Here is an 11,710-nt window from a genome sequence, read left to right as displayed (position 1 = left end):
CTCACTTGTGACGCACATCAACTGGATGGAGGGGATAACTTTCCCGAACGACTAGAGGATGGCCATGAAAGAGTTCTTGTGGTCGGGAGCTGCACTTGCGGATCCGGAGGAAGCTCGCTTGCTAAAGAAGAGAGTCCGATGGTTCACTTTGATCGACGACCAACTTTAGAAGAGAACCTTCTCCCGGCCCCTCCTCAAGTGCATCGAATCGGAGGGTGTCGAGTGCATTCTAAAGGAGGTACACCAAGACTCTTGCGGAGGACATCTGGGCGCTCACCCATTAGCACGAAAAATACTTCTAGCTCGATATTTCTGGCTGACCCTCCAAGAAGACGTCGCTCGGACCATGACCACTTGCTTGCCCTGTCAGAAATATCATAACATGTTGCGCCGATCGCCCGAGGAAATGAAATCATCCATGGTATCATACCCACTCGATCAATGGGGTATGGACATCGTCGGGCCTTTCCCTATGGCCACCGGTCAATGAAAGTTTCTGCTCATTACGGTGGACTACTTCTCGAAATGGGTAGAAACCGAGCCGCTCGCAAGAATCACCGAGCAGATGGTTATCAAATTTATCTGGTAGAACATTATTTGCCGGTTCAGAATCTCACACCAGCTCGTATTCGATAACGGAAGGCATTGCCAGTCAGGAGCTTAGAGAATGGTGTGAGGGTTATGACATCCAACAAGCCTTCACCTCAATAGCCTACCCTCAGGGCAACGGGCAAGCCGAGGTCACCAATCAGAAAATCCTCAAAATCTTACGCGCTTGGCTCAACCACATGGGAGGCAGCTGGGTCAACAAGCTCCCCAGCGTGTTGTGGGCTCTCCGCACGACTTCGAAGGAGGCGACCCGCTTAATCCCATTCCAGTTGGTGTACGGCAGCGAAGCAGTAGTCCCCATGGAGGTAGGAGTCGAGTCTGATCGGGTGCAACTCTACGACGAATTGAATGCCGAACGGAAGCTGGTGGAGCTCGACCTGGTGGACGAAACGTGCGCTAAAGCATCCATCCGGCTAACGGCATACCGGCAGCGAATGAAGCAGAACTACAACCGGCGAGTGATCCCGAGGTCCTTCTAGGTCGGCGATCTGGTCTGGAAGAAAGTGAAGTCGGTCGACGATGTTGCCAAGCTCGAGGCACCGTGGGCAGGACCGTTCAAGGTCATGCAAAAGCTCCGTTCGGGCGCATACTATCTGGAAGATGAAGAGGGGAGGCAGCTCGAGAGGCCATGGAGCGCGAATCATCTACAACCCTACAGGGTTGGGTGAAAGGTGCGCAAGTGAATCATGTATTTTGTATCTGTTGTATATTTACCGAATGCAAGGCAAAGTTTGAATAAAAAAACAAAGACCTCTCAAGTGCATCTCCCTCGACGGTCGAGCGGCGACCTTAAACCCGAGTCTTCACCAACCGTTAAGCGGCGACGTTAAACGCGAGTCTACATCAAATCGTCGAGCGGCAACATTAAACCCTCGTCTCTATCAGCGGTCAAGCGACAACCTTAAACCCTCGTCTCCACCAACAGTCGAGTGACGACCTTAAACCTGAGTCTCCACCAACCGTCGAGCGACGACGTTAAACACGAGTCTACATCAAATTGTCGAGCGACGACGTTAAAATCTTGTCTCCACCAGTGGTCGATCGGCGACCTTACACCCGAATTCATGACAATGGTCGAGAGGCAACCTTAAATCCGAGTCTCCACCAACCGTACAGCGGCGACGTTAAACGCAGGTCCACATCAAATCGTTGAGCAACAACATTAAACGCGTGTCTCCATCAACGGTCGAGCGGCGACCTAAAACCCGGGTTTTTATCAAAAAGTCGAGCGGCGACTATAAACCCTTGAGTCAGAGACTTCCGTGTCGCTCGGTGGGGTTTGAATTGCATTTAAGTCATGGGCCCAGCGTTCAGAACTCATATCTCCCTCATTTAGAGTCGAGTGGTCGGACTAACATAAGGGTTTCCTTGTCTCCCCCGTTCGAAGTCAAGTAGTCTTCAAAAGCTCAGTGAGCGGGCAAGCACCGGTGAATAACTGGCCAAAAATCTGAAGTTTACAGAATGCAGCGATCGTTCGGCGCAATCCTTTGGAGTATGCCCTGGGCCGAGCGGGAGGTCGCGTAAACACAGACTATGACTACAAGAGGGTCGATCGACTGATAGAATGATTATGAACGAGGCCAAGAGATTTTGCAAATAATTAAGAGGAGTCGAAAAAACATGCAAGGAAATAAAAAGTCAGCCGAACAAACAAGCATTCATTAAAACTTAGAGGATTACATATTACAGAGCTCTGCCTCACTCGAGATAATCCAAGTCATCGTCGGGTAGCGCGACCGTAAGCTTGTCCCGGCTTATGACCTTGCTGGTTAGATCGGCCGACAAGTGGCCTCCCTCGAGAAGCTAATCAATCGTCCAGTCGATCGCTAAATCCAATAGTCGGAGGGCCCGGTCGGCGACTTTATCGTAGAATGTGTCCGAGCGGATGTAGGTCTGCTTCATGGCCTCAAACCTACTCCTCTCGACATCCTGATAAATCCTCAATGCCTCTCGGGAACCCTCCAGCTCATCCTTGGCGGCAGCTAGCGCAGCGTCTTTGGAGGCAATTTGGCCGCAGAGGGTCGTTTCTTCGGCCGAGCGGCTATCCCACTCGGCGATCAGGAAATCTTCAGCCTCCTTTAGTTTCTGAGCAAGAGCGCGAGCCTCCTTATTCTTCTCATACAGGTCAGCGATGACCCGATTCTTCCTCACATTCGCCGACTCAATCTTATTATCGAAAGTGGTGACCTGCTTATTCAGCCACTCCAGCATGGTGGCATGCCCAGCACTCTTGGCCCGTTCGGCCTCAAGCAGTTTGTCGCTCTTCTCCAGAGCGGCTTGCAGCCTAACCACCTCGACGTCAGTCTTTTCCTGAGTGGCAGAGGATTGTCCGCTCGACGTCTTCAGTTGTTTTACTTCCTTCTCCAAAAATACAAGCCTGTGGCACATGGTCAGGCTCTCCACCCAGTACTGCGGACAAGTAAAAAAGAGTTCGTGAGTGCCGATCGGAGATAAATTATGAATTTACATTAAAATACTTACTCCAATGGATATTTGGGTGTGACTGTTCGTGAGGGCGCCCGGAGGCATCATCGTCACACGAGCTCGTACATCCTCCCAGATTTGGGTGAGCGGTCCCTGGATAATGATCTGATACTCAAGGCTCCGATACTCGACACTCGGCTCGCTGTACTCTTTAGTGGGCAAGTGGAGGATCGCAGTGATATGGTGCTGGCCACTTGGGGCCGACTATGCCAAAGTTGCTCAACCCGAGGTGCGAGACACTGTTGTAGGACCGTTGGGCCGGCTAGGAGGGGGTTGTTGGATATCCTGCTAAAAAAAGACAAACCCTGCTCGAACTCTTTAAGCTAATACTTGCATAAACAAACTAAGCAGTAAATTAAAAGCATAAAGAAAAAGTGAGGCAAAAGTATTTACTTGGTTACAACCGATGTGGTTGTTAATCCAAGGAAGATTAAGCTCAATAAAAATCTCCTTCAGGCGGAGAAGCCTCGTACAGCAATGTAGCGCAGAAAACAGAAGCTTAGACTAAAAGAGAGCGTGCAAGCACTGGATTTACAATCAGTGAGTTCATTAAAAAGCTTCTAGACCAAGGCTATATTTATAGCCTTGGTCGGGGCGCCTGGAAGGGTTCCGGGCGCCCTGGGGGGATAAAACTTATCCCCCAACGTTCAGATCGAGTCAAAACTCGATCTGGTCAACTTTACTGCTCAGGGCGCCCCGGAGGGTTCCGGGCGCCCCGGAGCCCAAAGTTAACAACGTTGACTTTTTCGCCTCCGGTTCAGCTCGTCTCGGTTCGGGTCTTGTTCGCTCCGGCTCCGCTAGCTTGGGTGATCTCGGCCATCCGGAATAGGGCTCACCCGAACCCAAGTTCCAGCCTTCTCCTCGAGCAGCCTTCCTTCCCGGTTTCTCGTCCCTCGAACGTCGCGCACGTTCTTCTCGTCCATCGGTGTACTCTTCCGCGGTCACCTCGTCCCTCGGACGCACCGAGCCCGTCGGCTCTCTCCCCGTGCAGTCCTTCTCGCTAGCCGCGTCTTCCGCTCGACTTCCCGTGTTCCTAAGCTCCTGCACACTTAGACACAAGGGTTAAACAAACGCAGGACCTAACTTAACTTGTTGATCACACCAAAACAACCTTGGGGTTCCAACAATCTCCCCCTTTTTGGTGTGATCAACCCAAGTTAAGCTAGGATTACAGATAGACATAGAAAAAAATAATTTATTGCAATAACATGCAACATGATAGAAAAAATTGAATTTCAAAATTTTCAAATTTTAATTTTCAATTTTCTACCTCCTCCTAGACTTATACTTTCCCTTCTCCCCCTTTGATCACAATAAAAATGGGGTTTCAAAAAAAACAATCTAAGGGTTTGACACTTAGAAAAATTATAGAAATCTATTTCAATGTTTTTCGGAGAAAAAACATTTCCAAGTTAAACAAAATTTCTAAGTCAAAGAATGACTCTTGAAAAATTTCTAAGTTTTCACCAGAAATAAATCTTTCTAAGCCCAAAAATTTATGCAAGAAAAGTTAACAAAATTGATAGCATTAAAAAAAAAATTTCTATGCATTTATTTATTTATTTTATATTGATACTTATATCAGCAAGTTTTAAATTTCCATTTCAATTTTTCATAACTTCTTAAATTACACTTTTTCAAATTTAAAGCCACAGATATTAAACATGCAATAATTTGTATCATGTTAATTTCTATTATTTTTTGAATTGCAACTTCACAAAAATATTCAAATAGCATAGATTCTAACTTGATAAAAATTTTCGACAATATAAAAAATTCTTTCGGCAATGTGCAAAATTCGTTCGAAAGAATATTTTGTAATTTGCAAGAATTTTTTAACAACAAAAATTCTAATTTACAGGAATCTATTAACAATAGATTTCTTAATCCGAAACACCTTTTTAGTGACTCAATTTCTAAATCGCAAAATTCTTTCAAGAGAGTAATTTGTAATTCGAAAAATTCTTCTAATTTGCATAATTCTTTTGTCAAAATATTTTTAAATTTGCAAATTTCTTTTGATAATATTTCTAATTTGCTGGACAAATTTGACAATTGATTTTCTAATTCAAAAAACTTTTTCGGTAATTCAATTTTTAAATCGCAAAAATCTTCAGGCAATTTTTCTATTGAATTAACCGGTTGTTCAGAAGGTAGAGACCATACCTTACTTACCTCGTTGGCCGTTGGTTCTCCCCCTGTTGAATTAACTTCTTCCGAAGATTCTCCCCTTTCATTGATCTCGGGATGCACTTCGGCTGTTGGGGTTGTCTCGGTAATTTCTTCTGTCTCGGATTCTTCTGATGACGGCTCAATGTCTATTGAGGGGACGGCTTTAATCGGTTCTTCGTAGAGTTTTATGAACTTTTCCCAAAGTTCTTTTGCGCTGTTGTATTCGCCAACTCTATCAAAGTCTTCGTTTGGTATTGCTGTTAAAATGTGAAACTCTGCCCGACCGTTTGCCATCGACTCGTCACGTTGCTTCTTGTTCCATAGGCATAGATCGAGTTCTTCTCCATTCGTTGTCTTTGGTGCTTCATAACCTGTTTTCATTATTAGAGAAATACCAATATCAGAGTTAAGAAATACCATCATTTGTTGCTTCCAAGAAGCAAGCTCCCCCTCGAATGCTGGTGGGTAGTCGCTAGCTCCGGCTATTGTTTTGTTGCTTCAGACGGCGGTTAGTCCTTCTGAGGCGTACTCGGCTCTGATACCACTTGTAGGACCGTTGGGCCGGCTAGGAGGGGCTGTTGGATATCCTGCTAAAAAAAGACAAACCCTCCTCGAACTCTTTAAGCTAACACTTGCATAAACAAACTAAGTAGTAAATTAAAAGCATAAAGAAAAAGCGAGGCAAAAGTATTTACTTGGTTACAACCGATGTGGTTGTTAATCCAAGGAAGATTAAGCTCAATAAAAATCTCCTTCAGGCAGAGAAGCCTCGTACAGCAATGTAGCGCAGAAAACAGAAGCTTAAACTAAAAGAGAGCGTGCAAGCACTGGATTTACAATCAGTGAATTCATTGAAAAGCTTCTAGACCAAGGCTATATTTATAGCCTTGGTCGGGGCGCCTGGAAGGGTTCCGGGCGCCCCAGAGCCCAAAGTCAACAACGTTGACTTTTTCGCCTCCGGTTCAGCTCGTCTCGGTCCGGGTCTTGTTCGCTCCGGCTCCGCTAGCTTGGGTGATCTCGGCCATCCGGAATAAGGCTCACCCGAACCCAAGTTCCAGCCTTCTCCTCGAGCAGCCTTCCTTCCCGGTTTCTCGTCCCTCCAACGCCACACACGTTCTTCTCGTCCACCGGTGTACTCTTCCGCGGTCACCTCGTCCCTCGGACGCACCGAGCCCGTCGGCTCTCTCCCCGTGCCGTCCTTCTCGCTAGCCGCGTCTTCCGCTCGACTTCATGTGTTCCTAAGCTCCTACACAGTTAGACACAAGGGTTAAACAAACGCAGGACCTAACTTAACTTGTTGATCACACCAAAACAACCTTGGGGTTCCAACAACTGTCGTCGGACGGATGCGAGACTTCTGAACCTTGGAGGGCTTCGAAGTCTGTGGCATGAAGGGCACTGGCAGCATGGCCAAAGTCCCTTGTGGCAGCTTGATAAGGGACGACGTCCAATCAGACGACGCGGAGGCCACCGTTTGTTGAACCGGTGTGGGGGTCAAAGTTTCCACCCGCTCGGCCGACTGCGCCCCCAAAGTGGCGGAACGCGATGAGGGTTCGGCTATACGCCTTTTGCGCTTGTTCAGTGACACATCGGAGGAGACCGAACCCGATGGCTCCTCAACGAGAATGATGAGGCGTCGCTCGACTGGAGGCTATGAGCTTGTGGCTGCTCCCTCGCTCGATGCATGGATGGGTTCACCTTTGCCCACCACAACGGGTGTCTCCTCGCTCACACTGAGCGGATCTTCATGAGCGACAACCGGCTGCAGGCCTTGGCTTGCCAGTTCTTCACTAGCCACTGCATCGATTGCGGTGCCCTTAAGCTTCGCCTTGCCGGCTACACACGCTCGCATCATGACTTCGGCTACAAGAGAAGAGAAATTAAAAAGAGAAATCAGTTAGCATCAAAGTAAGAACTAAATAAGCTTCATACCTAGGCTGGTTGGCAGCCGGGTGCGGATAGGACTCAAGTTGAAGATGTACAGGACACCCTCCAACAGCAGCCTATGGATGTCATATTTCTGGCCGGCCAGCATGGAGGCTGCATGCAAGTAGTCCGATCGGCTTTTGTAGCTCTTCAGAGGAGGCTGAGACGCCACTTTGAGCTGCCAGCTGGGTGGGAAGTCTGGCCACTCAAGAAGATGCATAAAGAAAAAAAATACTCTTTCCAGTGCTTGTTGGAGGTCGATATCTTGTCGAAGAATACCAGACCGACTCGCGACTGGAAGAGGAAGGTCCTCGGATCGGACAGCTTAGGGTAGTAAAAATAATGAAAGACCCGGGGATGAGAGGAATGTCATGCAGACGGAATAATAAATGACTCCGCACAACAGCCGAAAGGAGTTCGACACAAGTCGAGGAAGGGAAATACGAAAATATTTACAGACTAATGGAATAAAAGGATGTAGGGGAAACTGCAGACCGATGATAAATTGGTCTTGGAAGAAATAGAAGCAGCCGATCGGCGGGGAGTTGGGCCGATCAGACGAAGAAGGTAGAATGATCTGATGATTAGAAGGAATTTCAAAGGCATCGCGCAGGCTCTCAGCGTCGCCTCCATCCAACCTGAACTCCATGCATATGTACCAGAGTTCAAGGACAGGAGCAAGCGACTGAGAAGAGCTGGTCATCGCAAAAACAGAAGAAAAAGAGGAAGAAACATGATTGGAAAGGAAGAAAGGTCGCTTGAATACTGTCGGAGCAAAAAGAAATGTTGAAAAGGATCGAAAGCAGATACGAGGGGGAGAAGGTTTACAAGAGAAAGGTCACCGGGAAAGCAAAGGTTGTCGGAAAAGAAGCACGGAGCATCGCCGAAGAGTGGATCGCACAGTCGCACAGTTGCTGGGGAACTCTAAACATAAAGTCTGCTAATGAAGCGACGCAACGAGCTTATAAGGCCCAGGCTCGGCCAACCGGAGCCGCCCGATCTAGGTCGCGGAAACCCAGGCCAAGAACTCACCGTTGAATTCAAACCACCAAACGTCACATCACGCCTGTCACACCAAGCGTGCGGCGTCAGCGGGCGTGACACGTGGCGCACCACCATAGGTCAGCAATTAAGGAAGGCGTGGGAACATGTTCAGCCTTAATGAGCGGGAATTTGCACGATTTCCAAGAAATTTGGGTGACGTCAGCCTAGCCCGCGCTCGCCCGAGACAACCCAAGGAAAAATTCTACAAGTGCAAACCTTCGTCTGTTCGATCAGATCGAGGGAGCATGCTTATGACTGAGCGACAAGCTTCAAAAGGCCGATCGGCGAGGATCATGCCTATCCCGATCTGAGTCCCTATAGTGACGAAGGCCGATCGGGAGGGAATCTGCTCACATAATTGTCCAATCAGTCGGACTACAACGTCCTTCGACTAGACTTGAAGGGGAGGCTTATGATGTGGTAATGATGAAGGCCCCCCCCACTGCCACGGTGGAGATCAAAGAAGGTCAAAGTCAAGATGGTCAATGAGTAGACGGTGTTGGTCGATCGGGCGAAGCATACTCTAACCGGAGATTAAGCACTGACCCACCATCCTTGGCACAGGGAGTAACCAAACTAACGCTCAAGGGACGCGTAGAAGTCGAGCCGAGCCGCTCTTCCGCTCGGCCTAGCAAGCAAACTCGACATCAAACGAGCACGCGGACAGCAAACTGCCCGCCGAGCGGCTATCCCGCTCGGCCCAACAATAGAGCATGCGGACAGTGGACTTTCAGCCGAGCGACTATCCTGCTTGGCTCGACAGTGGAGTTTCAGCCGGGCGACTATCCTGCTCAGCGCGGCAGCAAACAACGCAGGGATAACAGAATTTAGGTCGTGCGACTATTCTGCTCGGTCGAGCAACAAACACAGCAGGATATCTTTTGACATCCTTTTGGGAGGTAGTGTCGCTGACGGGCGGCATGGTCAGACAGAGGATCGTACGGCGGAAGCTTCCACTGTCACTTCAGAGATATGCTCGGCCCGTTAAGGTACTGTGTCAAGGACGCTTTACTGAAACGTCTTTTCAGGAAAAACTATGAGATGCGTGCTTGCCTTGGGAAGCATGCGCGCGCGCTTCCAGAACTCCATATAAAGGGGGTCCAAGCATCGACAGAAGTATGTTTTACACGTGATTTCTACTATTACGCTACAGTTCTTGCTTCTTCTTGCTTCGCCTGAGACTGACTTGAGCGTCAGAGGATCATCGCCGGGGACCCCTTCCCTGGCTCGGCACTAACGCTGCTTGTGTTGCATACGGGAGAGAAATCCGTAGGAGGTCAGCAGGAGCGTCACATCCCAGCATCCATCTCTTCGACTTTCGGACAGGATCATGTATATTTCATTATTTTATTAGATAATGTAACAATGGTGATTAGAAATGTTTTGAACATTTTGATGATTAAAAATGCTAATAAAAATTTTAAAGAAAAAGTAAAAGAATAGAAAGAAAAGTTTTATATCATATAGTATAACTCTCATGAATGACTCAATATCATTATGTTAGATTTTAATATCCAAGTACTAATTCATTTGGAATTGTATTCTTTAATTTTGCCATGATTTTATGGTTTAAGCCTCTAATTCAATTTAAGTCCTATTATCATCTAGACAATTTGTGTGGATCATATCCCCCAACACAATTATTTGAAATAGGCTATCACTATCTTATCTCATCAGCCGAAACACTTGGAAAGGTTAATCTAAATTATCTAATTGGTTCTTGTCAACAAAATCACATCCATGATTCCATTGATTTGAGCTATAACCAGATAGAATATGGAATTTGGTGTTGACTTACTGCTCATTTCCAGTATTGTGAAACAATGTGCCATGTTTAAGTTCGTAATTTAATATTGTTCATGCATAAATGTCGAGTTCTGATTTTGAGTTGAGTAGCATTAGTCTTAAAATAATATTAATTTCATCTAAATGAGGCCATGGTACGCATTGGAAGCTTGAACAGGCACTACTGAAGCAAAAAGGTTGACAGTTGCTGAATGTTGATTGCTGCACTCGATAGCCGTACCGGTGTTCTGCAACACCTGAAGCACATAATAAAAAATAAATTTTTTTACTACGATAATTAATAATAAAATTTAATTTACAAATAACATATATACTAAATATATAAATAAATTAAAAATAAATATATTACATCATTAAAAAATTATTTAAAATAATTATATAAACACTACTCGTCTAGCTATTTTGGAGATAAAAATATTTATTAAATCTGCATAATTTAATTGTCAAACTCTTTCTTTCTCAATCGATAACATTGAGAGCTCATTTAGTGTATCCTGTAACACTGAGACTAATGCGGTGGCCGCAGGCAATAGCAAGACGACAAGTAGTGACCACCATGTAATTATGTTGCAGTTCGCACAAGCGACAGCCCCCGTGCTATGCAATTAGATCACGCGAATAAAGGCCAACCGCTAGCCCGCGTCGAGTGAGATAACCACAACGAGAATTGATGTGATTAGGCCGCACAAATGATCCTTGTTACACAATTAGATTACAATTAGTGTCACGTGTTGCAAGACGAAAAAGATGGTCGAAGAAGAAGATTATGATTACCTCTTGTTCCGTAGATTCATGCCTTGGTAGAAAGAACGTCGTAGAAGAAATCGTGTGCAAAGAAGAACAACACCGGAGAAGAAATTACGTGCAAAGAAGAGTCATGCGTCAATGTGTGCCTCAGAGCCGTGAGAATAGGTTTAATAGTCATTTAAAGTCCATGTCTCTCATTTTTTTAGTATTATTAAAAAAAATAGGCCCTTCATTGGATTGGGCCCTGAGACGATTGCCTCTCTGAGCTCATGGAAGTTAAGACTCTGGTGCACTCCCTCTGTCATCATTGAATTCGCCATCGGGCCTGTCTCTAGAACTGTCAGACGGGCCAACCCATGGCGGGACGGGTCAGCCCGTGACGGGCCAACCATTTGACGGGTGGGGCGGGGCGGGCCGTCAACTTGGCGGGTTGGGAAATTTCCAACCCAACCCAATCCAAGGCGGGTCGCGAGTTTGGCGGGCCAACCCGCGGGCCTATCAAATTTTTTAAAAAAAGAGTTCATATCTTCAATGTTTTACTTCGAAAATATTTTATCAATCAAATGTATTCATAAACAAGTATTTTAAATATAAATGGACATAAACAAGTACTTATGTTGGGTCAAAAATACTATTTTTATTTTAAAATTATAACAAAGAAAGATAATAAACTGACATAAAATTGTGCAACGAAGAGGAATAGTAATTAGGACTCCTGACTATGCGTCGAGCAGTTTAGATCAATGGTACCCTGGTTGTAAACGAATCAAATAAGAAGGTCATCTACTTTTAAGAAGACCATCTAGTTTGGGTACACACGCCAAGCTCTTCATTGTGCATAATGTATGTTTCAGATTTATCCATAAATGAATCAAATAAGAAGGTCATCTACTTTTAAGATTAATCGACTTTGTGTGCATAT

At 46.0% G+C, this 11,710-nt stretch overlaps 1 protein-coding gene across 1 annotated transcript; it reads left to right on the top strand.

Moving 5' to 3' along the window:
• The first annotated feature begins 441 nt into the window (after positions 1 to 441).
• Positions 442 to 1,088, top strand: LOC122013522. The gene is made up of 2 exons (XM_042569793.1): positions 442 to 529; positions 610 to 1,088. Exons 1-2 carry the CDS (start codon positions 442 to 444, stop codon positions 1,086 to 1,088), a joined length of 567 nt encoding a protein of 188 aa, XP_042425727.1.
• The last annotated feature ends 10,622 nt before the right edge of the window (positions 1,089 to 11,710 follow it).

The sequence above is a fragment of the Zingiber officinale genome, chromosome 8B (assembly GCF_018446385.1).
Source record: "Zingiber officinale cultivar Zhangliang chromosome 8B, Zo_v1.1, whole genome shotgun sequence".
Classification (NCBI taxonomy): domain Eukaryota; kingdom Viridiplantae; phylum Streptophyta; class Magnoliopsida; order Zingiberales; family Zingiberaceae; genus Zingiber; species Zingiber officinale.
This window is presented reverse-complemented; position numbering and strand designations above follow the sequence as displayed.